The sequence below is a fragment of the Cetorhinus maximus genome, chromosome 29, assembly GCF_964194155.1.
Source record: "Cetorhinus maximus chromosome 29, sCetMax3.hap1.1, whole genome shotgun sequence".
Taxonomy (NCBI): Eukaryota; Metazoa; Chordata; class Chondrichthyes; order Lamniformes; family Cetorhinidae; genus Cetorhinus; species Cetorhinus maximus.
The window spans coordinates 15,866,507-15,888,844 of record NC_135907.1 but is presented as its reverse complement, the minus strand read 5'-3'; the positions used below and the strand labels follow the sequence as shown (position 1 = coordinate 15,888,844).

The following is a 22,338-nucleotide window of genomic DNA, read 5'->3' as shown; positions in this document are numbered from 1 at the left end:
TTTCAATTCATGTGGCACAGCAATTTAATTCTTTGCTACAAGTTCTTTCTTCCTGGAGAAAGCCAAATTGTCCAGGTCTAGTTGGAAACATCACATACAAGCAAAGTAATCTACAATCAGATACTAGATGCCACGTTAACTGGTCTCCTCTAGGGAGAGCTTGTCAAACAGGTACTCTCCCATCCCATTCTTAGGAGCTCCCAGACGCTTCAGGTTGGTGATGTAGTCCCCAAGTTGCTTAATGGCCTTGACCTGCTCATCCAAAAAGTGAGTCTCCAGGAAGTCACACAGCTGGAAGAAAAAGAAACATTGCAACACAGTCAAAATGTGAAGATCAGACCCTCTGCAGCCAATTCTCCTCACTCCTGCTCCTCATAGGGAGATGGCTTTCAGGAAGTACTTGCTGCATGTTATGCTCAAGAAAAGCATCTTTTGATGAAACATAGTGCTCCATTAATGGTAAATCTTCAGGTCATGAAAGGAGCTATATAACAGAGACTGGCATTGCATGTCCCAAGCACCTTCGAAGTGAAGCAGACAGTTGTGATAGCTGACTGAGACAGTTTGTGATGTCAATCAACAGATTGGATATTGGCTAGGACAATGGGGATAATACCAGTACTGACACAGACACTAGAGACACTGATCCAGGACATTGACTCAAGGGAGTGCTACCAATAGAGCCACTGCTAAGTTGAAAAGCAAGTTCTTATTTTGTCCAGATTTTAGTCAATTGCAGTTTGCAATGTTGCTCACTGCAGATCAGTGAGCATGGATATACTAGAATGTAGTCATTCAGGACAATGTGGTGTTGGGTCTAATTGGTTGATCATTTCAAAAGGCAACAAAACAGTATAAAGTCTACCAGAGATCAGAATTAGGGTGAAGTGAAGCTTACATGAGGGTCAGTCTCAGTGGTGGCGAGTTGGTGTAGATCCAGCAGACTCTGGTTCACCTTCTTCTCCAGATCCAGGGCAATCTGCATTGCCTCTAGACTGTTACCCCACTCATCCCTCTCTGGTTTCTAAAATGGAGAAAGACAGGTCAGTTATTGCAGGGTGCTTTCATCATATCCATTTGTTCTATTATAGACTGAGCCAGTAGTGAGAGATCAGACAAGTGAAACTAAGTGAAGGAACACCTCTCTCTTTGTCAATCTAATGAATTGAAGCCACATCATTAAAAGTGGCCATTTCCCCAATTCTAACCTTAACATCCTTGAAGAGGATGTATCCTCCACGCTGGCTCTGGAATTTAATCAGCTTCTCTACATGTTCCTGCTTCTCCTCAGACTGATGTTTGAAGAACTGGGAGAAATGGTTGAGGGCGACATCATCCTGGTCAAAGAAAGACACCTGAAAGAACAATTCAAATTCCATTAACACCACTGACCCCAATTCTAATCCTCAAAGTAGAGGAAGTCCTCTTCCAGCTTTCCAACCATACTAACTATTCAATGTGAAGTCACATTAAATTCTGCCCCTTCCTCAGGTATATTGAACGGTCTATAAACCAACTAGTTTCCAATTGTGAAGATTAGCCAGGTAGGGAACAAACCACCCAGCACTAGTTGAATATTTGAAGGAAATGCAGTTTTGATAAAAATTCCCATTTCAGTCCTAATAAATCAGTTTGCACTTAATGAAATTGGATTAACATCTACTCAATTCAACATTAATGAATTATTGAAACAGTAACAACTAACCACTGGAAAAATATGAATAGATGTTATAGGTAATGAAAGTGGGAATTTAAAAAGTCACAATCTTGCCAGAAGGTTGTTAGACTTCATTAGGACAGTGAGAATTTAATAAATTGCTCCCATTTTCTTCCTATAGGGAATGTTAGTTGCATAGAGCATCTTTAACTACAAGATGACATTAGCTCAGCAGTGAGGTTACAGGACCAGTAACCCAGAGAACATGTTCTCAGGCAGTCTGAACATTAGAAATAAGTAATAAAGAAAACTAGTAATACAATATCAGAAAAAGTAACCATGAAGCAGTCAAATTATTTAAAACACAACTAGTTCACCAATGAAAGCTGCTGTCTTTAACTAGTCTGGCCTACAAACAACTCTGTTCCCACACTAATATTGATGACTCAACTCCCTTTTGAAATAACCAAAGCCATGCAATTGTGGCAATTACAGGGATGGGCAATAAATACCAGTCACATCCTGAGGATAAATATTCAAAGGTTAACATAGTATAAATGGCCAACAGATGGCATATGCTAATGTATGGTGTAGATGATGTACCCCCTGACACTAGTCAATCATGGGTTAGACTTGAGAGAGGGGGATTGGAATCATGCCTGGGAGTAACATGCCTGCTCCATACTACATCTGAACAGGTTACAAACATTAAACAGACATGTCTAAGAATTAAATCACACACCCAGAGTCCAAGGTAGGACTCATCTCAGCATACTAGTTGCTTTTGGACATCACTAACATATCACTATTGCAACAATATTACTGCCAAATTTGGGGTTGAATTGACATTAGTTAGAACAGCAACAAAACTCCAAACACCCAATACATCAAGTTAGGTTGAAATGGGGAAAGGGTTTATTTCAGCATTTAAACCAACAGAGACAATACTCACCATGGAAAGATAAAGATAGGAGGCAGTGAGCTCCATGTTAATCTGATTGTTGACAGCAACTTCACAATCCGGGTGATAGTTTTGACAAACCTGGTATTCCATTTTGTAAATGCAGGCTTCTTTTCCTTAATTTTCACCAAAACACAAACCCTATCACAAATTTAGGATGAACACCAACAATACCTAAAACTTCACTTATCAGACTTAGATTTATACTCCAGGGCCACAGCCTCATTTTATTAAGCAGGAAGTGACAACATCAATGATGGGCAGCCATTCTTGTTAACCAATCAAACAGCTGCCAGGTCCAATTGGGTTCCAATCAGCGCAGGGTAGGATTTGGGACACAGGAGCCAATCAGAATGTTAAAGGAGGGGCTCCATTGATTGACAATTCAACCATGATGGAATTGCTGATTGATCTTTGACCATCTTAGAGTCATAGAGTCATAGAGGTCTACAGCACAGAAAAAGGCCCTTCGGCCCATCGAGTCTGCGCTGCTCAAACAAGTACCTAACTATTCCAATCCCATTTTTCAGCACTAGGCCCATAGCCTTGTATATTATGGCATTGCAAGTGCACATCCAAATACTTCTTAAGTATTCACAAATGCAAACTCTGAAAGTATCTCTACCTAAAAAGTGACAACAGAATATACTCTCAAACCTTATTTTGACATTTGATTGGAGGTATTAATGTAAAAAATCTAACACCATTAATGGAAAATTTAAGATGCTAATTACAGACAAATAATTAAGAATGCGGATCAACATAAGTAAAAACATTGCCATAGTTAAAACACTGCCATAGCAAATGGATCATATCCAGAAAGGCAGTTCCTATGGAAAACTCAGGTATTCAGAAGTGAAGTCCTTGGGAGGCAGCTAACTAGACAATCCAACTGTATTTTCAGACAGTAATGTCTGATGCACATAGCCCACACAAATTCTTAAATTGAGAAGCTTAATTGATAACCTTGTTTTTGTCAAAGAACTTGTTTTTTCCTAAGTGTTTTTGTCAAAAGACAAAGAACAATGCATAATGGAAGTCATTTTTATTCTCTGCTGAAGGTCTCTTTAAAATGTTTGACAATTCGCTTAGGCAGTCAGTCTGCCATCTATACAGGCATTGGTAAGTCTTGGCCTAGCTGGGCCTCCCTATATTTGAGACCAAGGCACTCCAGATTAAAGGAAAATTATGCTAGATTATGAGTATAAATGTCTTCAATTAATATTTGTTTATCAAAATAAAACTGTTTATTACAGTGGATCTAAAAATTGCATCAATTTTGAAACATTATTGGCGCGTTATGATTATCTTTAGTTACCATCTCTAACCCTAATGTATAAGCTGCAATCCATAATTGGTTTGAATAATAAAAATAGATTAACTAAGTATAGAATAGCTGTGGTCTCATCTACATTCTCTTGAGAGCCGACATATAAAGTAACAATATTAGAGGTCTTTAAGGTAGAATCCTAAGAGCTGATATTGGGAAACTCTAAAGTTGTTCATTGTTATAATATACCTCAATGTATGTTCTATCCTAAGATGATTTTGTTAGGTTGGGGACTCCTGGGAGAGAGGATCTTTTATTTTAGGGCCCAGTCTCTAGTTGGTCTAACAGATTATGTTCCTTTCATGATTGGAAATTTTTATCAGTTGAGATTCAAAGCTAGAACCTTGCTGCCAGGAGGCGGGGTTAAAGGTAGTAGAACCATTAACATTAAGACAGGTTTGATTCAGCCCCGCAGAGTTACGTTAGTTTGTTCCTCTGAGGAACCCTTTTTTCTAACCTTTGAGTGACAGTGTTGGAAAACTATTAGAAAATAGAGACATGGTTTGCAGAAAATGTTTTCCTGCTGGTTTAGAGCAACAGAAACAATATCCAGTATACTGACCTTTTTTTTTTATTCATGGGACGTGGGCATCACTGGCCAGCATGTATTGCCTAATCACCCTTGTTCAGATTTAAGAGTCAACCACATTGCTGTGGGTCTGGAGTCACATGTAGGCCAGATCAGGTAAAGATAGCAGATTTCCCTTCCCTAAAGGATATTAGTGAACCAGGTGGGTTTTTACAACAATCATTTCTGATGAAGAGTCATACGGACTCAATTCTGAGGAAGAGTCATACGGACTCGAAACGTTAACTGTGTTCCTCTCCGCAGATGCTGTCAGACCTGCTGAGTTTTTCCCCAGCTATTTTTGTTTTAGATTTCCAGCATCTGCAGTATTTTGCTTTTATCTATAGTTTCACGGTCATCATTAGACTTTCAATTCCAGATTTTTATTGAATTCATCTGCCGTGGTGGGATTCGATCCCAGGTCCCCAGAGCATTACCCGAGGTCTCTGGATTACTAGTCCAGCAACGATACCATGACACCATCACCTCTCCGCTGATCTGATGATAGATTGACAAATTATGACAGTGTGCAACCATCCTGAACCTTCTGTGGTCACCTTGAGAATTCTCTGGGTCGCAGGAGCCCAGTTTGAAAATCAATGTCCTAGTGTACTGAGTGCCTCAGCTACATGGTAGACCTCAGGTCTCCATGTCTAATTTCCCCAGGAATTAGTTGCTGGAAGCATATTGTGTGCCTACCATTGTATTATCCCTATATTCAGTTTTTAATTGATTCAAAGACAACCATGTATTGTCAAGAACATTTCTGACGAGATATTTTCTGCTACTGTTTGGATGGAATTACATTGAATGTACGACACAGAAACTGGTCACTCAGCCTAATTCTTTCCTGCTGGCACTTATGTCTCCACAATGTCTCCCCACCCAACAATTGATTCAGTTAAACAAACTGAAACTAAGTATAATAGACACCAATAACAGATTGGTAGCCTGTGTTGAAGTGGAAAATTGAAGATTCCCACTCAATTAAAGGGTATGATCAAACCCTTGACATAAAGATTGGTGGAAGTAAGTTACTTTTGTTCAATAGTTGCTTCAAATGCCAAGTTGCAGTTTAACCCAATCTTATTAGGTTCACTTACAAATTTGGATATTACACCAGAAACTGAACTGGACTAGCTATATAAATATTGTGGCTACAAGAGGCCAGTGGCTGGGAATTCTGCGGAGAGTAACTCACCTCCTGACTCCCCAAATCTTGTCCACCATCTACAAGGCACAAGTCAGGGGTGCAATGGAATCCTCTCCAGTTGCCTGGATGAGTGCAGTTCTAACAACACACGAGAAGCTCAACACCATCCAGGACCGAAGCAGCCCACTTGATTGGCACCCCATCCAATATGTGGAACATTCACTCCCTCCAGCCCTGATGCAAGTGGCAGAAGTGTGTACACCTACAAGATACGCTGTAGCAACTTGTCAAGGCTCCTTCAACAGCACCTTCCAAACATGTGACCTAGACTATCCAGAAGGACAAGGGCAGTAGATGCTTAAGAACAGCACAGCCTGCAAATTTCCATTCAAGCCTCTCACCATCCTCACTTGGAACTACATCTCACGCAGTCAAAATCCTGGAACTCCCTCTCTAACAGCACTCTGGTTGTTCTCGTCCCAGATGACTGCAGTAGTTCAAGAAGGTGGCTCACCACCACCTTCCGAAGTGCAATTGGGGGTGGGCAACAAATGTAGCCTAGCCATTGATGCTCACATCCCAACATCAGATATATAAAACACATGCTGTGTAAGATTACACAATAAGAATCTATTCATTTGTCTGGTACTTTAGTGAATGCATGAAGTAGCTTAAAATAAAATGGATTAACTTGGGGGACAAAACAACATATCAAGTGGCTTAAAGTTCAATTCACTTCACAAAGGCTGCAGTGAGTATCATTTTTAGGATTCGCTGTAGCAACTTGTCAGGGCTTCTTCGACAGCCCCTCCCTTACCCGTGACATCCACCATTGAGAAGGACAAAGGAAGCAGGTGCATGGGAACACCACCACCTCTAAGTTTCCTCTCTGAATTACACACCACCCTGATTTGGACAGAGATCACTGCTCTTTCATCATTGCTGGGTCAAATCCTTGAAACTCCCTTTCTAACAGCGCTGTGGCAGCACCTTCACCACATACAGCACTCAAGGCAGCAGCTCTAGAACACTAACTTCGCAAAGACAAATGCTTACCTTGCCATTGAATCTCCTGAATAAATTTCTTACCCACTAATATATATGAACATGGTGCAGGAGTAGGCCCCTCGAGTCTGCTCCACCATTAAGTAAGATCATAGCTGATCTGATTGTAACGTCAACCCCACATTCCTGACTACCCCTGATAACGTTTCACCCCCTTATCAAGAATCTATCCAGCTCTCCCTTAAAAGTATTCAAAGACTCTGCTTTCGCTGCCTTTTGAGGAAGAGTTCCAAAGACTCAATCCTCAAAATTTCACCTCATCGGTCTTAAATGAGCAACCCCTTATTTTTAAGCAGTGACCCCTAGTTCTAGATTCTCCCACAAGGGGAAAAATCCTCTCCACATCCAACCTGTCAAGACCCCTCAGGATCTTAAAGGTTTCGATCAAGTCGCCTCTTACTCTTCTAAACTCAGTGGATACAGGCCTAGCCTGTCCAACCTTTCCTCATTAGACAACCCACCCATTCCAGGTATTCATCTAGTAAACCTTTTCTGAGCTGCTTCTAACACATTTAGATCTTTCATAAAATGAGAATACTGTACATGATACTCCAGATGTGGTCTCACCAGTGCCCTGTACAACCGAAGCATAACCTCCCTACTTTTGCATTCGAATCCCCTCTCAATAAATGATAATATTCTATTAGCTTTCCTAATGACTTGTTTCACACTAACCTTTTGTGATTCATGCAGTTATTTCCGGGCCATTTTGCTTTGTTCTCTTCACCAACAGTGAGCTCCATTGAAACAAAATGGTGTAATCCAATGCTCGGCATCAATTAAAAAGGGTTTTGAGCTCAGTTCCTAGAATATTGCCGATTTTCCCCCCTGCCCTGGGGCAGCTGGCATGAGTGTCCAGGAAAATAGCACATCAGGATGGTCCAACAATGAATTCCCACCTCTAGGGGAGAATTCCGATGTGGATTGAGAGAGGTGAACACCCGGAAGCTATGCATTTGGTTAGATGTGCATTTCAGGCAGGTCGTGACCTGGGACACGAATGTCACATACTCTGCCTCCAAATCCTGATTTGGATTAACTTTTCACATGAAAAATCAACACCTTTTCGTGCCTTCCCCTCCCAGCCACCTGATAGGCAACAACTTCACTGTATGAGCATGGAATCAAGGGTTGAGGCTTGTTTACAGGACAGGAAGAGATGGGTGGTGTAACCTTCCTTCCCCAAAGTCACCTTTAAAATTACATTCCTGTACGGGTGCTAAACCTATAAGGAGAGGGCATTCACATGTGAAGCTGGGTAGCAGGTGGAAGGGCACACTTCAATTGTAGTCTTGAAAGGCCAAAAAAAAAAAGCACTTAATGCTACGTAGGATAGAAATTCTTGCTCAAGATTTGCCACCCTCCCCTCACCAAATTAGCACCTCAAATCGGAATGCTTGTTGGGAATGACAAACTCATGGGTCACCACATAAAAGAGAAACGAGAAGGTGCTGGGAAGTAAAGCATGGTCAGTGTAAGATTTCACAACAGCAATATCCCAGGAACTGAGCTCAAAAACACTTTTTCCCCACCATCCTCCCCTAATTCGAAGGGAAATCTAGCAGGGGATCCGGCCTAATCACTATTTTAATTCGTGACTAAATTATTCTGTGACTTCACAAGCTACTTTGAATGCAAAGTGTAAGATTAAAGGATCAGTGGTCTGAATGACAGATAAAGGCAAGATCAATGAAAGATTTATTTCCGTTCATGGGACACAGCAATTTAATTCTTTGCCACAAGTTGTTTCTTCCTGGAGAAAACCAAATTGTCCAGGTCTAGTTGGAAACACATCACATACAAGCAAATTAATCTACAATCAGATACTAGATGCCACGCTAACTGGTCTCCTCTAGTGAGAGCTTGTCAAACAGGTACTCTCCCATCCCATTCTCAGGGACTCCCAGACGCTTCAGGTTGGTGATGTAGTCCCCAAGTTGCTTGATGGCCTTGACCTGCTTGTCCAAATAGTGAGTCTCCAGGAAGTCACACAGCTGGAAGAGAGAGAAACATTGCAACACTGTCAAAATGTGAAGATCAGACCCTCTGCAGCCAATTCTCCTCACTCCTGCTCCTCATAGGGAGATAGCTTTCAGGAAATGATTTGTGGTTTACTGCATTATGCCACACAACCAAAACACCTTTTCCCAAAACATCGTAGTACTGCACTGATAGCAAGTCTGTTTGGGATATCTGCAGGTCAGGAACGGTGTTATAGAAATAAGAGCCGGGCATTTACTGCCTGTCCCAAAGCCCCTTTACATCCAATCAAGTAGTTTTGAAGTGCAGTCACTGTCGTGATGACATCACATATGCACAGCAAGCTCCCACAGACAACAGCGTGATAATGACAGAGTTTGTGTGATGTCAAAGATTAGATATTGGCCAGGACAAGGAAGATAACACCCCTGCTCTTCAAAATAGCACCGACTTTTTACATCCACCTGTGAGAGGCAGAGTCCAAGTTTAGTATCTGATCCGATTGTCCTGCACTGAACAGATTTTTTTTTCTTCTTTTAATTAAATAATTCAAGTTCTGGAGTTGGTCTTCAACCCAGAACATTCTAGAGTCACTGCTGAAGTGAAGTTCAAATTTTATCCAGATTCTAGCCAATTGCAGTTTGTAACATGGCTCACTTCAGGTCCATGCCCATGGCTACACCAGAATGTAGTCATTCAGGACAATGTGGCGTTGGGTCTAATTGGTCGATCATTTCAAAGGCAATGAAACAGTACAAAGTCTACCAGTGATCAGAATTAGGATGAAGTGAAGCTTACGCGAGGGTCAGTCTCAGTGGTGGCGAGTTGGTGTAGATCCAGCAGACTCTGGTTCACATTCTTCTCCAGATCCAGGGCAACCTGCATTGCCTGTAGACTGTTACCCCACTCATCCCTCTCTGGTTTCTAAAGTAGAGAAATGGAGAAAGACAGGTCAGTTATTGCAGGGTGCATTCATCATATCCATTTGTACATTCATTAAGGAAGGAGTTCAGGAACAGGTCAACACTCCCCCAGTTTTGTTCAGGGCTAGGCGACTAATGTGCACAAAGAAGTCAAAACTCCTTGTAGATCAGGGTACATCTCTGCTACAGCTCAGTCCCCACACAGGAAGATTCAAACATTGGTCTATTCTGTGTAAACTTAAGTTTCTGATCAGTCTACATGGCTAAGCAAAGAATCACTTCACTCCCCCTTCAGGGAAAATTCTGTCAGTGATGAATTGAAGCCACATCATTAAAGCAGCCATTTCCACCCTCCAATTCCAACCTTCACATCCCGGAGGAGGATGTGGCCTCCGCGCTGGTTCTGGAATTTCATCAGCTTCTCTGCACGTTCCCGCTTCTCCTCGGAATGATGTTTGAAGAACCGGGAGAAATGGTTGAGGGCAACATCATCCCGGTCAAAGAAAGACACCTGAAAGAGAACCAATGAAATTCCATTAACACACCACTGACCAATTCTAAGCCTCAAAGTAGAACAAGTCCTCTTCCAGCTTTCGAACCAAACCAACTATTCAGTATGAAGCCACATTAAATTCTCCTCGCCATCCTTCAGTATATTGAATGGTCTAACCACAATTGGAAAAAGACATTGGAAGCTTATCCTGGTAGAAAATGGAACAAAATGACCATCCAACACCAGCTGAAAATTTGAAGGAAACGCAGTTTTGATAAATGATTCCCATTTCAATTTGATAAATCAGTTTGCACTTAATAAAATTCAAGCTTTTTTTGCATTGATTCAGCATGTACTCTCAATGAATGAAGTAATAAAGTGTGGAAACAGTAACCAGAACACAACTGATCACTAGAAAAATAAAGTTGGAAAGGATGATTATGGACACTATGGAGTTGGGAATCAAGGCATTACAAATGCAATTGTTTCATTTCTTCCAGAAAATTAATGCCTTTATTAGGGCTAGAGTGAAGATTCTATAAATTTCCATTACAGAGCATCTTCAAATATAACAAAACATTGGTGTACTAATGATGCCACAGGCAAGTAACCCAGAGAACATGTTCAAACCTCAGGTAGTCTGAAAACATCTGGAAGTAAAGCTGTGTTGTAGGGTGGTTGAGTTGTGCTATTAATGATAAAAGTTGATCTGCAGACATTTGTGTGGAAACATTAATTTTACATACAACATACTCAGCAGCAACTACACGTGTGCTTTCAACTCCAACTCTACACTGACTGAAGTAGCCCATGCTTTCCTATTGGTTACTACAGATTGTGATCTTCCTTAAGTATTATTCTTAAAGATACATTACACACTAAATAAAACTGTAATTACTACAAGCTGGTATCAGGGAAGTGACTATGAAGCTGTCAAATTATTAAAAATCCAACTGGTTCACCAATAAAAGCTGCTGCCTTTACCCAGTCTGGCCCACAGGTGACTCCATTCCCACACCAACATTGCCGACTCAACTCCCTTCTGAAATAACCAAGAAAGCCACTCAGTTGGGGCCAGGCAGTAATTGCCAATCACGTACTGATATAAATACTCAAGGATTAACCATAAGACCATTTTAGCTCTATGCATATCAGTCATTGAGCAGTGAATTAACACATCAGTTGATGTTGAACATCACTACTATATTTCATGACTGTAGTAATATTACTACCAAATTTGGGTTGAGCTGACATTGAGTTAGGACAGCAACATAACTTGATAAAATAGGTGACAAATCAAGTTCGGTTGAAATGAGGGGGAAAAGAACCTATTGTGTTGAAATAAACTCTACTTTAAACCAACAGAAACAACACTCACCAAAGAAAGGTAAAGATAGGAGGTAGTGAGCTCCACGTTAATCTGCTTGTTGACAGCAGCTTCACAATCCTGGTGATAGTTTTGACAAACCTGAGTCCATTTTGTGACTGCATGCTTTTTTTTTGCTAACTCCCACCAAAACTCAAACCTTACCACAAATTTAGGATCAACACCAGCTACAGCTAAACTTCATGGCCATAAACACTTGAATTTATACTCTAGGAATACAGCATCATATTATTAAGCAGGATATTACATAATCAGCAATGGCCAACCTATCTTGTTAACCAATCAATCAGTTGGCATGTCTAATTGGATTCCAATCAGCACAGGATTGGATGTGGGACCCAGGAATCGATCAGAACGTTAAATGAGAGTCTCATGTGATTGATAATTCAACCATGATAGAATTGCTGATTGATCTTAAAATGAAGCTTAAAGTATCTCTATCTGAAAATGTTAATAAAATATACTCTAAAACCTCATTATGTCATTTGAGTGAAGGTATGAAGAGAATTGACGCAGTCCCGCAGAGTTGCATTAGTTTGTTACTGCGCAGGACTCTTTTATTCTAATTTTTGAATGATAGTGTAGGGAGCCCATTGGGAAATAGAGATACCCCAGGGTTTGGACAAAGGGAAAAGTCAGATGCTGCAATGCTCCCTTCACAGCTAACTGGCTCACTGATATTTACACAAATGGAGATACCAATAGCAAACAATATTTTCCTCTTAGCTTATAGTAACAGAAAGAATATGCTGTGGTCATCCAATATGTGGATGTGATGATAGATTGACAATTGATGGCATTGTGGACCCATTCTGAATCTCTTGAGGAATCTCTAGAGGATTCCCTGGGTCACAGGAAAGCCAGCTTGAGAATTAATGCCGTAGCAATGTGCTGAGCCCCTCAGCTACATGGTAGGCCTCAGGCCTCCATGTGTAGTTTCCCCAGGATTCAGTTGCGTATTGTCTGCCCACCATTGTATTATCTCAATCTTTAGTTTTTTTATTGTTCCAAGGACAACCATCCACTCTCAAGAATGTTTCCGAAGAGATATTTTCTGCTACTGTTTAGATAAAATTACATTGAAGGTACAGCACAGAAATTGGCCACTCGGTCCAACAGCTTCATGCTGGCATTTATGTCTTCGTGATGTCCACCCACCCTACAATTGATTCCGTTAAACTGAGGCAACTTTCAACAATGGCTTGGTGGCCTGTGTGGAAGTGGAGAATTGAAGATTCCCACTCAATTAAAGGGTATGATCAAAGTCTTGACATATAGATTGGTGGAAGTAAGTTACTTTTGTTCAATAGTTGCTTCAAATGCCAAGTTGCAGTTTAGCCCAATCTTGTTGAATTCACTTACAAATTTGGATATTACACCAGAAACCTTACTGGCCGCCCATATTAATACTGTGGCTACAGGAGCAAGTCAGGGGCTGGGAATTCTCGCCTCAAAACCTTTCCACCATCTACAAGGCACAAACCAAGAGTGTGATGGAACACTCTCCACTTGCCTGGATCCTACATAAATACTTTTTGAGCTGACATCTGAATGAATTAATGGCAAAGCCAGCACATGTTGTCTTTGAGACATTAGTGTGCTAAGCTGCCGCCTTGGGGCACTTTAGTCCATGTAAGTGCTCCAGGATTTTGACCCCCAGCGATGACCCTGCTTCAACAACACTCAAGAACCTTGACACCATCCAGGACAAAGAAGCTGATTGGTTTGGCACCCCTTCCAATTTGTGAAACATTCACTCCACCCCTGACGCACAGTGGCGGCAGTGTGTACCATCTACAAGATACACTGCAGCATCTCGCCAAGGCTCCTTCAGCAGCACCTTTCAAATTCGCAACCTCTACTATCTAGAAGGACAAGGGCAGTAGGTGCTTAAGAACACCACCAACTGCAACTTCCCATCCTAGTCTCTCACCATCCTGACTTGGAACCATATTACCATTCAGCTAAAATTCTGAAACTCCCTCTCTAACAGCACCCTGGTTGTTCCCACACCAGATGGACTGCAGTGGTTCAAGAAAGTGACTCATCACCACCTTCTCAGGTGTAATTGTGGATGGGCAATAAATGTAGCCTAGCCATTTGCACTCATGGCCGAAATGAGATCGTATTGAATGGCGGGGCTGAATTGCCTGCTCCTAGTTCTTATATCCCAACATCAAATATATAAAAAAAACATGCTGTGCAATATTACACAATAAGAATTAACTCCTTTGTCTGGTACTTTAGTGAATACATGAAGTAGCTTAAAATAAATGGACTAACTTGGGAGTGGACAAAACAACACATCAAGTGGCTTAAAATTCCACTTACTTTGCCAAGGCTGCAGCATGTACCATCTATAGGATGCACTGTAGCAACTTGTCAAGGCTTCTTGAATAGCCCCTGCTGACCCATGACCTCCACTGTCCAGAAGGACAAAGGAAGCAGGTGCATGGGAAAACCACCACCCCCAAACTTCCCCTCGGAGTTACACACGATCTGGATTTGGACAGAAATCACCGCTCCGTCATCGCTGGGGGTCAAGATCCTGGGGCACTTACATGGACTAAAGTGCCCCAAGGCAGCAGCTTAGCGCACTAATGTCTCAAAGACAACAAGTGCTGGCTTTGCCACTAATTCATTCAGACGTCAGCTCAAAAAGTATTTACTCAGTGACACTACAGTATTACTTCCAGGCCACCATTCTTCTCCAACAGTGGATGGCATTTAAAGTAAACTGCATAATCCAAAGCAGTTCAGGTCAGCGTTAATTAAAAGGAGTGTGTGGGTTTTTGAGATCAGTTCCTGGAACATTGCTGCTATGAAATCTTGTGTGGATTGTTCCCCAGCCCAGGAGTGGCTGAGAAAAACAGGGAACCACATCAGGTCAGCTCACCACTGCATTCCTGCTAAAGTGGGTGGGGGAGGGGGGGTGGGTGGGGGGGAGAAGAGAATTCACAGGGAGAATTGAGATAAATATCTATTTCCCATCGAATGGAAGTGGGCAACTCATTTGAATATTTAAAGGATCTAATAGGGAACACCCAGATTTGACCTGGGACCACCAGAGGATTGTTTACATGTCCATTTCTGGTTTTAAACACAATTACTGTTAACTTTCACATAAGAAAACACTTGTATCTGCCCCTCAGCCAACTGACAGGAACAAAGTTAAAAATTGTACAAGCCTGGAATCCAAGCATGGAGGATGGCTTTCAGAAGAGGAAGAGGTGGTGATATAATCTTCCCAAAGTCTCCTTGTAAACATATTCTTGTGAACTAAACCTATAAAAGGTGAAGGCATTCAAAGTAGAGGCTAGGTAAGGAGGTCAAGAACTTGCTTTAATTGTAGCCTTGAAACACAACAAGCACTTAGTGTTGATGTGGAACAGAAATTCTTGTTCAACATTTGCCACATATCATCAAATTTCCAACATTAGGTCTGCAGCACCTCACATCTGAATTCTGGTTGGGGGATGACAATCTCTAGGCCACCAACCAACCATCATAACAAGGGACAAGAAAAGGTACTGGCATGTGGAAGTCTGGTCATTTGCTCACCACTTTCCATGATCTGACATAAAGTCCAGGGGAGGAACAACAGTCTAATCACTAACTAACTATCAAATTACAATAATGATTCCTGACTAGCTGCTTTGGAGGTGCTAAAGGTGTCAAACTAATGCAGGTATCAGTGATCTGAATGATGAGCAATAGGCAAGGTCAATGAAAGATTTTTATTTCAGTTCATGTGACACAGCAATTTAATTCAATGCTACAAGTTCTTTCTTCCTGGAGAAAGCCAAATTGTCCAGGTCTAGTTGGAAACATCACATACAAGCAAAGTAATCTACAATCAGATGCCACATTAACTGCTCTCTAGTGCAGCTTGTCAAACAGGTACTCTCCCATCCCATTCTCAGGAGCTCCCAGACGCTTCAGGTTGGTGATGTAGTCCCCAAGTTGCTTGATGGCCTTGACCTGCTCGTCCAAATAGTGAGTCTCCAGGAAGCCACACAGCTGGAAGAGAAAGAAACATTGCGACACAGTCAAAATGTCAGTTCCTCTACAGCCAATTCTCCTCACTCCTGTTTATAGCAGATGGCTCAGGAAACAATTGGTCTTTTACTGCATTATGCCACACACCCAAACATCTTTGGATTAAAAACTTCAAAATACTATACAAATAAGACTAGAATTTACTGTGGCAGTGGAAGGTGCTTTGGGACAATCAAGTGCATTCACTGTTGTGATATAGTAAACACAGCAGCCAATGTGCACAGCAAGCTCCCACAGAATGTGAAAACAGAGACACAGTTTGAGAGATGTTGATCAAGGATTGGATATCATCCAGGACAGGGACAACACCCCTGCTCTTCAATAGAGCCTCAGGACCCTTCGTATCCACTTTAAACAGAGTGCAAGTTAACATCTGATCGGAAGGTCCTGCACAAGACTGTCAGCTTTTAAAAAAATTCAAGTCCTGGAGTTGGTCTTCAACTTGGAACATTCTAGAGTTACTGCTAAAGTCAAGTTAATTTTATCCAGATTTTTGCAGTTTGTAATGTGGCTCACTTGGATGCCCTTGGCTACACTAGAACACGGTGATTCAGGACAATGATGTGTTGGGTTTCCAATTGGTCTCTTGGTTGATCACTTCAAAGGCAACAAAACAGTATAAAGTCCACCTGTGATCAGAATTAGGATGAAGTGAAACTTACATGAGGGTCAGTCCAAGTGGTGGCGAGTTGGTGTAGATCCAGTAGACTCTGGTTCACAATCTTCTCCAGATCCAGGGCAATTTGCATTGCCTGTAGACTGTTGCCCTACTCATCCCTCTCTGGTTTCTAAAATGGAGAAAGACAAGTCAGTTATTGCAGAGCACTTTCATCATACCCATTTTTACATTCATTAAGGAATGAGTTCAGGAACAGATCAACACTTTCCCTGTTTTATTCAGAGCTATGGGACTAATGTACACAAAGAAGTCAAAACTCCTTGTAGATCAGGGTACATCTCTGCTACATCTCAGTCCTCACACAGGAAGATTCAAACATTGGTCTATTCTGTGTATAGACTTAGCCATATACATCGTGAGAGATCAGAAACTAAAATAACCATTTCACTCTCCCTTCAGGATTTGAACATTCTGTCAACGTGACATCATTTAAGCAGCCATTTCCCTCCCCAATTCCAACCTTCACATCCTGGAGGATGATGTGGCCTCCACGCTGGTTCTGGAATTTCATCAGCTTCTCTGCATGTTCCTGCTTCTCCTCGGAATGATGTTTGAGGAACTGGGAGAAATGGTTGAGAGTGACATCATCCCGGTCAAAGAAAGACACCTGAAAGAACAATTCAAATTCCATTAACACCACTGACCCCAATTCTAATCCTCAAAAGTTAGATGAAGTCCTCTTCCAGCTTTCTAATCAAATTTGAGGCAATACAAAGTCACATCAAATTCTCTTTGCCTTCCTCGTGCATATTCAATGTTCTGTAACCCAGTTTCAAATTGTGAAGATTAGTCTGGTAAAAGTAGGACAAATGACCATCCAACACCAGTAGAATATTTGAAGGAAGTGCAGTTTTGCTACATCAGTTAAGACTCCCATTTCAGTCTGATAACTCAGATTACACTTATTCAATGAAATTCGAACATTTTGCATTGGCTTAACATCTACCCTCAATTCAACAGTAACAAAATGTGGAAACTGTAACCAGAACACAACTGACCACCAGAAAAATAAATTGGAAGAGTATGAATTGGCATTATAGACATCATGCAAATGGGAATTTAAAAAAAGTAACTTCTACTGTATGTTAATTTCCAGAAAATGGCAAGACTTCCACTAGGAATAGTCAATATTGACTAAATTGTTTCCATTTCAGACTCAAAGCACAAGACAACTTTGATGTACTAGTGATCCAGAGAACACATTTTCAAGTCTCAAGCAGTCTGAAAACAACATTGAGTAAAGCTGCTAACAGAGAAACTGATCATGAAGTAGTCAAATTATTAAAAATCTAACTGGTTGGCCAATGAAAGTGGCTGTCTTTACCTGGCCTGACCTACAGGTGATTCCATTCCCAAACCAACATAGCTAACTCAACTCCTTTCTGAAGTAACCAAGAAATGCATTCAGTTGTGGCAACTAAGGGAATGGGCAGTTAAATGCCAGTCACAGAATATTTATTCTGATATTAACTCTCACTTTTGCTCTTCATATGTCACTAAGAGCAGTGAATTAATACATCAGTTAATGTTGGACATCACTACCAGATCTCACTGTTGCAGTATTATAACCAAAAATTAGTTGGACAGCAACAAAACTGAATAAAACAAGTCATAAGTCAAGTTTTGTTGAAATGCAGAGGTGGGTGGGCAGCAGGTGAAGAAATCGTTTACTTCAACATAATAGATATTTTAAACTAATAGAGACAACACTCACCAAAGAAAGATAAAGATAGGAGGCGGTGAGCTCCATGTTAATCTGCTTGTTGACAGCAACTTCACAATCCTGGTGATAGTTTTGACAAACCTGGGAGTCCATTTTGTGAATATGGGCTTCTTTTCCCTAATTTTCACCAAAACTCAAACCCTATCACAAATTTAGGATCAACACCAACTAAACCTAAAATATCGCTGCTATAGAACTTGAACTTATACTCCTGGAGCACAACCCCATTTTATTAAACAGGGATGACATCATCAATACAAAAACAGAAATACCTGGAAAAACTCAGCAGGTCTGGCAGCATCGGCGGAGAAGAGCAAAGTTGACGTTTCGAGTCCTCATGACCCTTCAACAGAACTAAGTAGAAATAGGAAAGGGGTGAAATATAAGCTGGTTTAAGGTGTGGGGTGGGGGCGGGGGGGTTGTTGGGACAAGCAAGCAGTGATAGGAGGAAATAACCAAAAGATGTCACAGACAAAAGAACAAAGAGGTGTTGAAAGTGGTGATATTATCTAAAAGAATATGCTAATTAAGAGTGGAGAACAAGACAAGCAAGGTAGCTCTAGTGGGGGTGGGGTGAAATAAGTGATGGGGGGAATACATTTAAAAATAATGGAAATAGGTGGGAAAAGAAAAATCTATATAAATTATTGGAAAAAAACAAAAGGGAGAGGGAAGAAACGGAAAGGGGGTAGGGATGGAGGAGGGAGTTCAAGATCTAAAGTTGTTGAACTCAATATTCAGTCCGGAAGGCTGTAAAGTGCCTAGTCGAAAGATGAGGTGCTGTTCCTCCAGTTTGCGTTGAGCTTCACTGGAACAATGCAGCAAGCCAAGGACAGACATGTGGGCAAGAGAGCAGGGTGGAGTGTTAAAATGGCAAGCGACAGGGATGTCTGGGTAATGCTTGCGGACAGACCGAAGGTGTTCTGCAAAGACATCATCAATGATGGCCAACTACTCTTGTTAACCAACCAAACAGCTGCCATGTCCAATTGGATTCCAATTAGCACAGGGTAGGATTTGGGACACAGGAACCAATCAGAATGTTAAGGGAGAGGCTCAATTGATTGACAACTCAACCATGATAGAATTGCTGATTAAGTTTGTATTTGTGAAGACGGTCAAAATCAAAGTGTCTCTGCCTGAAAATTATAATAAAATATCCTCTAAAATCTTATTTTGACATTTGAGTAGAGGTGTTGACAAGCTTGATGCAGGTCCACTAAGTCACATTAGTTTATTACTCTGATAGACTCTCTTTTTCTTAACTTTTGAATGACAGTGTTGGAAACCTATTGGAAAATAGAGGCATCATTTGCAGCAAATGTTTTCTTATTATTTTACAGCGGCAGAAACAATGTGCCTTGGATCATCCAATATATTGATCTGCTAACAGAAAAAGTGATCACGAAGTAGTCAAATTATTAAAGATCCAATGAAAGTGGCTGTCTTTACCTAGACTATCCTACAGGTGACTCCATTTCCACACCAACATAGCTGACTCAACTCCTTTCTGAAGCAACCAAGAAATCCAATATACTGATCTGATGATAGATTGACAAATGATGAGTTTGTTGACCCATTCTGAATCTCCTGTGATCACCTTGAGGATTCCATGCGTTGTAGGAAACCCAGTTTGAAAAATAATGCCGTAATGTGCTGAGCACCTCAGCTACAAGGTAGGCCCCAGGCCTCCGTGTCTAATTTCCCCTGGAATCAATTGCTTGAAGCATATAATATCGTATTACCCCTGTATTCAGTTTTTGATTGTTTCAAGGGCAATCATCTACTCTCAAGAACATTTCCGATTAGATATTTTCTGCTAATGTTCGGATAGAATTACATTAAGTGTACAGCATAGAAACTGGCCACTTGGCCCAACAGCTTCATGCAGCCATTTAAGTCTCCACGATGTCTTCCCACTCAACAGTTGGTTCTCTTAACCAAATTGAAACAGCCTTCAATAACAGATTGGTGCCCTGTGTGGAAGTGGCGAATTGAAGATTCCCACTCAATTAAAGGGTATGATCAAAGCCTTGACATATAGGTTGATGGAAGTAAGTTACTTTTGTTCAATAGTTGCTTCAAATGCCAGGTAGCAGTTTAGCCCAATCTTGTTGAATTCACTTACAAATTTGGATATTACACCAGAGAAGTTACTGGACCAACCGTATAAACACCGTGGCTACCAAGAGCAGGTCAGAGGCTGGGAATTCTGTGACGCGTAACTCATCTCCTGTCTCGCCAAAGCCTGTCCACCATCTACAAGACAAGAAGGGAGTGTGATGGAATACTCCACTTGCCTGGTTGAGTGCAGCTCCAACAACACTCAAGAAACCTGACACCATCCAGGACAAAGAAGCTGACTTGATCGTCACCCCATCCAATGTGTGAAACATTCGCTCTACCCCCGATGCACGGTGGCATCAGTGGGTGCTGTCCACAAGATATACTGCAGCATCTTGTCAAGGCCCCTCCAACAGCACCTTCCAAACCTGCGACCTCGACTATCTAGAAGGATGAGGGTGGTGGATACTGAAGAACACAGCCTGTAAGTTTCCATTCAATTCTCTCACCATCCTGACTTGGAACTATATCGTCACTCAGTCAAAATCCTGGAACTCCTTATCAAACAACATTCTGTTCATTTTGCATCAGATGGTTTGCAGCAGTTTAAGAAATCCACTCACCGCCACATTCTTAAGTTTAATTGGGCAAAATCTATCCTAGCCATCGACACTCACATCCCAAGTTCAAATATATGAAAAAAATATGCTGTGCAATATTGCACAATAAGAACCTATTCATTTTCTTTTTATCATTCATCCTCAGGATGTGGGCGTCACTGGCTAGACCAGCATTTATTGCTCATTCCTAATTGCCCTTGAGAAGATAGTGGTGAGCTGCCTTCTTGAACTGCTGCAGTACCTGTGGTGTAGGTACACCCAAAGTAGTTATTTTACTGTCTGGTGCTTTAGTGAATACATGAGCTAGTTTGAAATAAATGGATTAACTCAGGGGCACAAAAGATCACGTCAATTGGCTTCAATTTCCACACCCTCTGCCAAGGCTGCAGTGTGTCCCATCTACAAGATGCACTGCAGTAACTCGCCAAGACTTCTCCAACAGCCCCTCCCTATCCAGTGACCTCCACCACCGAGGACAGAGGAAGCAGGTGCATGGGAACACCACCACCTCCAGTTTCCCCTGGGAATTACACACCACCCTGACTTGGACAGAAATCACCACTCCTTCATTGTGATAAAAGCAAAATACTGCGGATGCTTGAAATCTGAAACAAAAACTGGAAAAACTCAGTGGGTCTGACAGCATCTGCAGAAAGGAATACAGTTAATGTTTCGAGTCCGTATGACTCTTCATCAGAGCATACGGACTTGAAACGTTAACTGTATTCCTCTCTGCAGATGCTGTCAGGCCTGCTGAGTTTTTCCAGCTATTTTTGTTTTATTCCTTCATTGTTGTCAGGTCAAGACCCTGGAACTCCCTACCTAACAGCATTGCGGGAGCACCTTCACATGGACTACAGCACTTCCAGGCAACAGCTCAGCACATTAACTTTGCAAAGCCAACAAGTGCCGGCTCTGCCACTAATTGAGATGCCAGCGCAAAAATCACTGATATTGCAGTGTTACTTCCAGGCAAGTGCTCTTTCCCCAACAGTAGGTAGCATTGAAAGAAAACTGTAACCCAATACAGCTGAGTGTCAAATAAACAAAGCTTTTTTTACTGCTGCAAAATCTTGGGCTGATTTGTCCCCAGCCCTGGGTGGCTGACTTGGCAGTGTGGGAGAAGCAGAAGGGAGCTACATGGTGATGGCTTGTCAATGCCACTGGTGAACATTCCCACGATGGATTAAGCAATGTATTGGTTGCCTGGAATGGAGGTGGGAAATCAATCTGAATAATTAAAGTCTAAGTGAACCCCCAGCTTTTTGGCCCAGGAACAAAAGGAAGAGTTTTATCTGTCCATTTCAGGCAGGGGAACTTCGTATCAAAAATAAGCACCTGCTACACATTGTGGAATCCTCACCACCTCAGGTTTTCAAGTCAGATGGCTGACAAAAAAAAAAGTTAAAACTCTAGGGGAATCCAAGAGTTGGAACTTGTTTACAGAACTGGAACAGACAGGTGGTCTAGTCATTTCCTGAAAAGTCACCTTTAAATTATATTCCTGTAGTACAGGAAATAACTAAACCCTGTTTTAGTATGCTAAGGGATAGCAGCAGGCCATCACTGGAAAGGCAGTGCGTCAAGTGATCATTTCACTTTAGCTTTTGAGCAGCATACACTTTGCTGCTGACATGCGGACGAAAATAGGCGAGATTAAAGACATGTGCCTAGTT

General features: G+C 41.5%; 2 protein-coding genes and 1 pseudogene across 2 annotated transcripts; all 3 read right to left on the bottom strand.

Moving 5' to 3' along the window:
* Window positions 1–135: 135 nt before the first annotated feature.
* LOC144669500 (ferritin heavy chain A-like) lies at window positions 136–2,800 on the bottom strand. Its single transcript, XM_078531966.1, has 4 exons — window positions 2,610–2,800; window positions 1,209–1,355; window positions 899–1,024; window positions 136–291 (listed from the first exon to the last, which is right to left on the bottom strand). Exons 1-4 carry the CDS (start codon window positions 2,709–2,711, stop codon window positions 136–138), a joined length of 531 nt encoding a protein of 176 aa, XP_078388092.1. The 5' UTR covers window positions 2,712–2,800.
* A 5,772-nt stretch (window positions 2,801–8,572) lies between these two features.
* LOC144669331 (ferritin, middle subunit-like) lies at window positions 8,573–13,874 on the bottom strand. The gene is made up of 5 exons (XM_078531694.1): window positions 13,849–13,874; window positions 11,509–11,656; window positions 10,002–10,148; window positions 9,513–9,638; window positions 8,573–8,728 (listed from the first exon to the last, which is right to left on the bottom strand). The coding sequence occupies exons 1-5, from the start codon at window positions 13,872–13,874 to the stop codon at window positions 8,573–8,575; spliced, it is 603 nt and encodes a 200-aa protein (XP_078387820.1).
* A 1,522-nt stretch (window positions 13,875–15,396) lies between these two features.
* LOC144669330 (ferritin, higher subunit-like) lies at window positions 15,397–18,071 on the bottom strand (annotated as a pseudogene).
* Window positions 18,072–22,338: the final 4,267 nt, after the last annotated feature.

What these genes read in the sequence shown, in the direction of transcription:
- LOC144669500 (XM_078531966.1), bottom strand. Translation starts at nt 2,711, where the DNA reads ATGGAATACCAGGTTTGTCAAAACTATCACCCGGATTGTGAAGTTGCT. An exon ending in CCTATCTTTATCTTTCCATG is followed by an intron (nt 1,356 to 2,609) that starts GTGAGTATTGTC and finishes TTGTTCTTTCAG; the next exon opens with GTGTCTTTCTTTGACCAGGA. An exon ending in CCACTGAGACTGACCCTCAT is followed by an intron (nt 292 to 898) that starts GTAAGCTTCACT and finishes TTTTTCTTCCAG; the next exon opens with CTGTGTGACTTCCTGGAGAC.
- LOC144669331 (XM_078531694.1), bottom strand. Translation starts at nt 13,874, where the DNA reads ATGGTACATGCTGCAGCCTTGGCAAA. An exon ending in CATGCTGCAGCCTTGGCAAA is followed by an intron (nt 11,657 to 13,848) that starts GTAAGTGGAATT and finishes ATTTGTGGTAAG; the next exon opens with GTTTGAGTTTTGGTGGGAGT. An exon ending in CCACTGAGACTGACCCTCGC is followed by an intron (nt 8,729 to 9,512) that starts GTAAGCTTCACT and finishes TCTCTCTTCCAG; the next exon opens with CTGTGTGACTTCCTGGAGAC.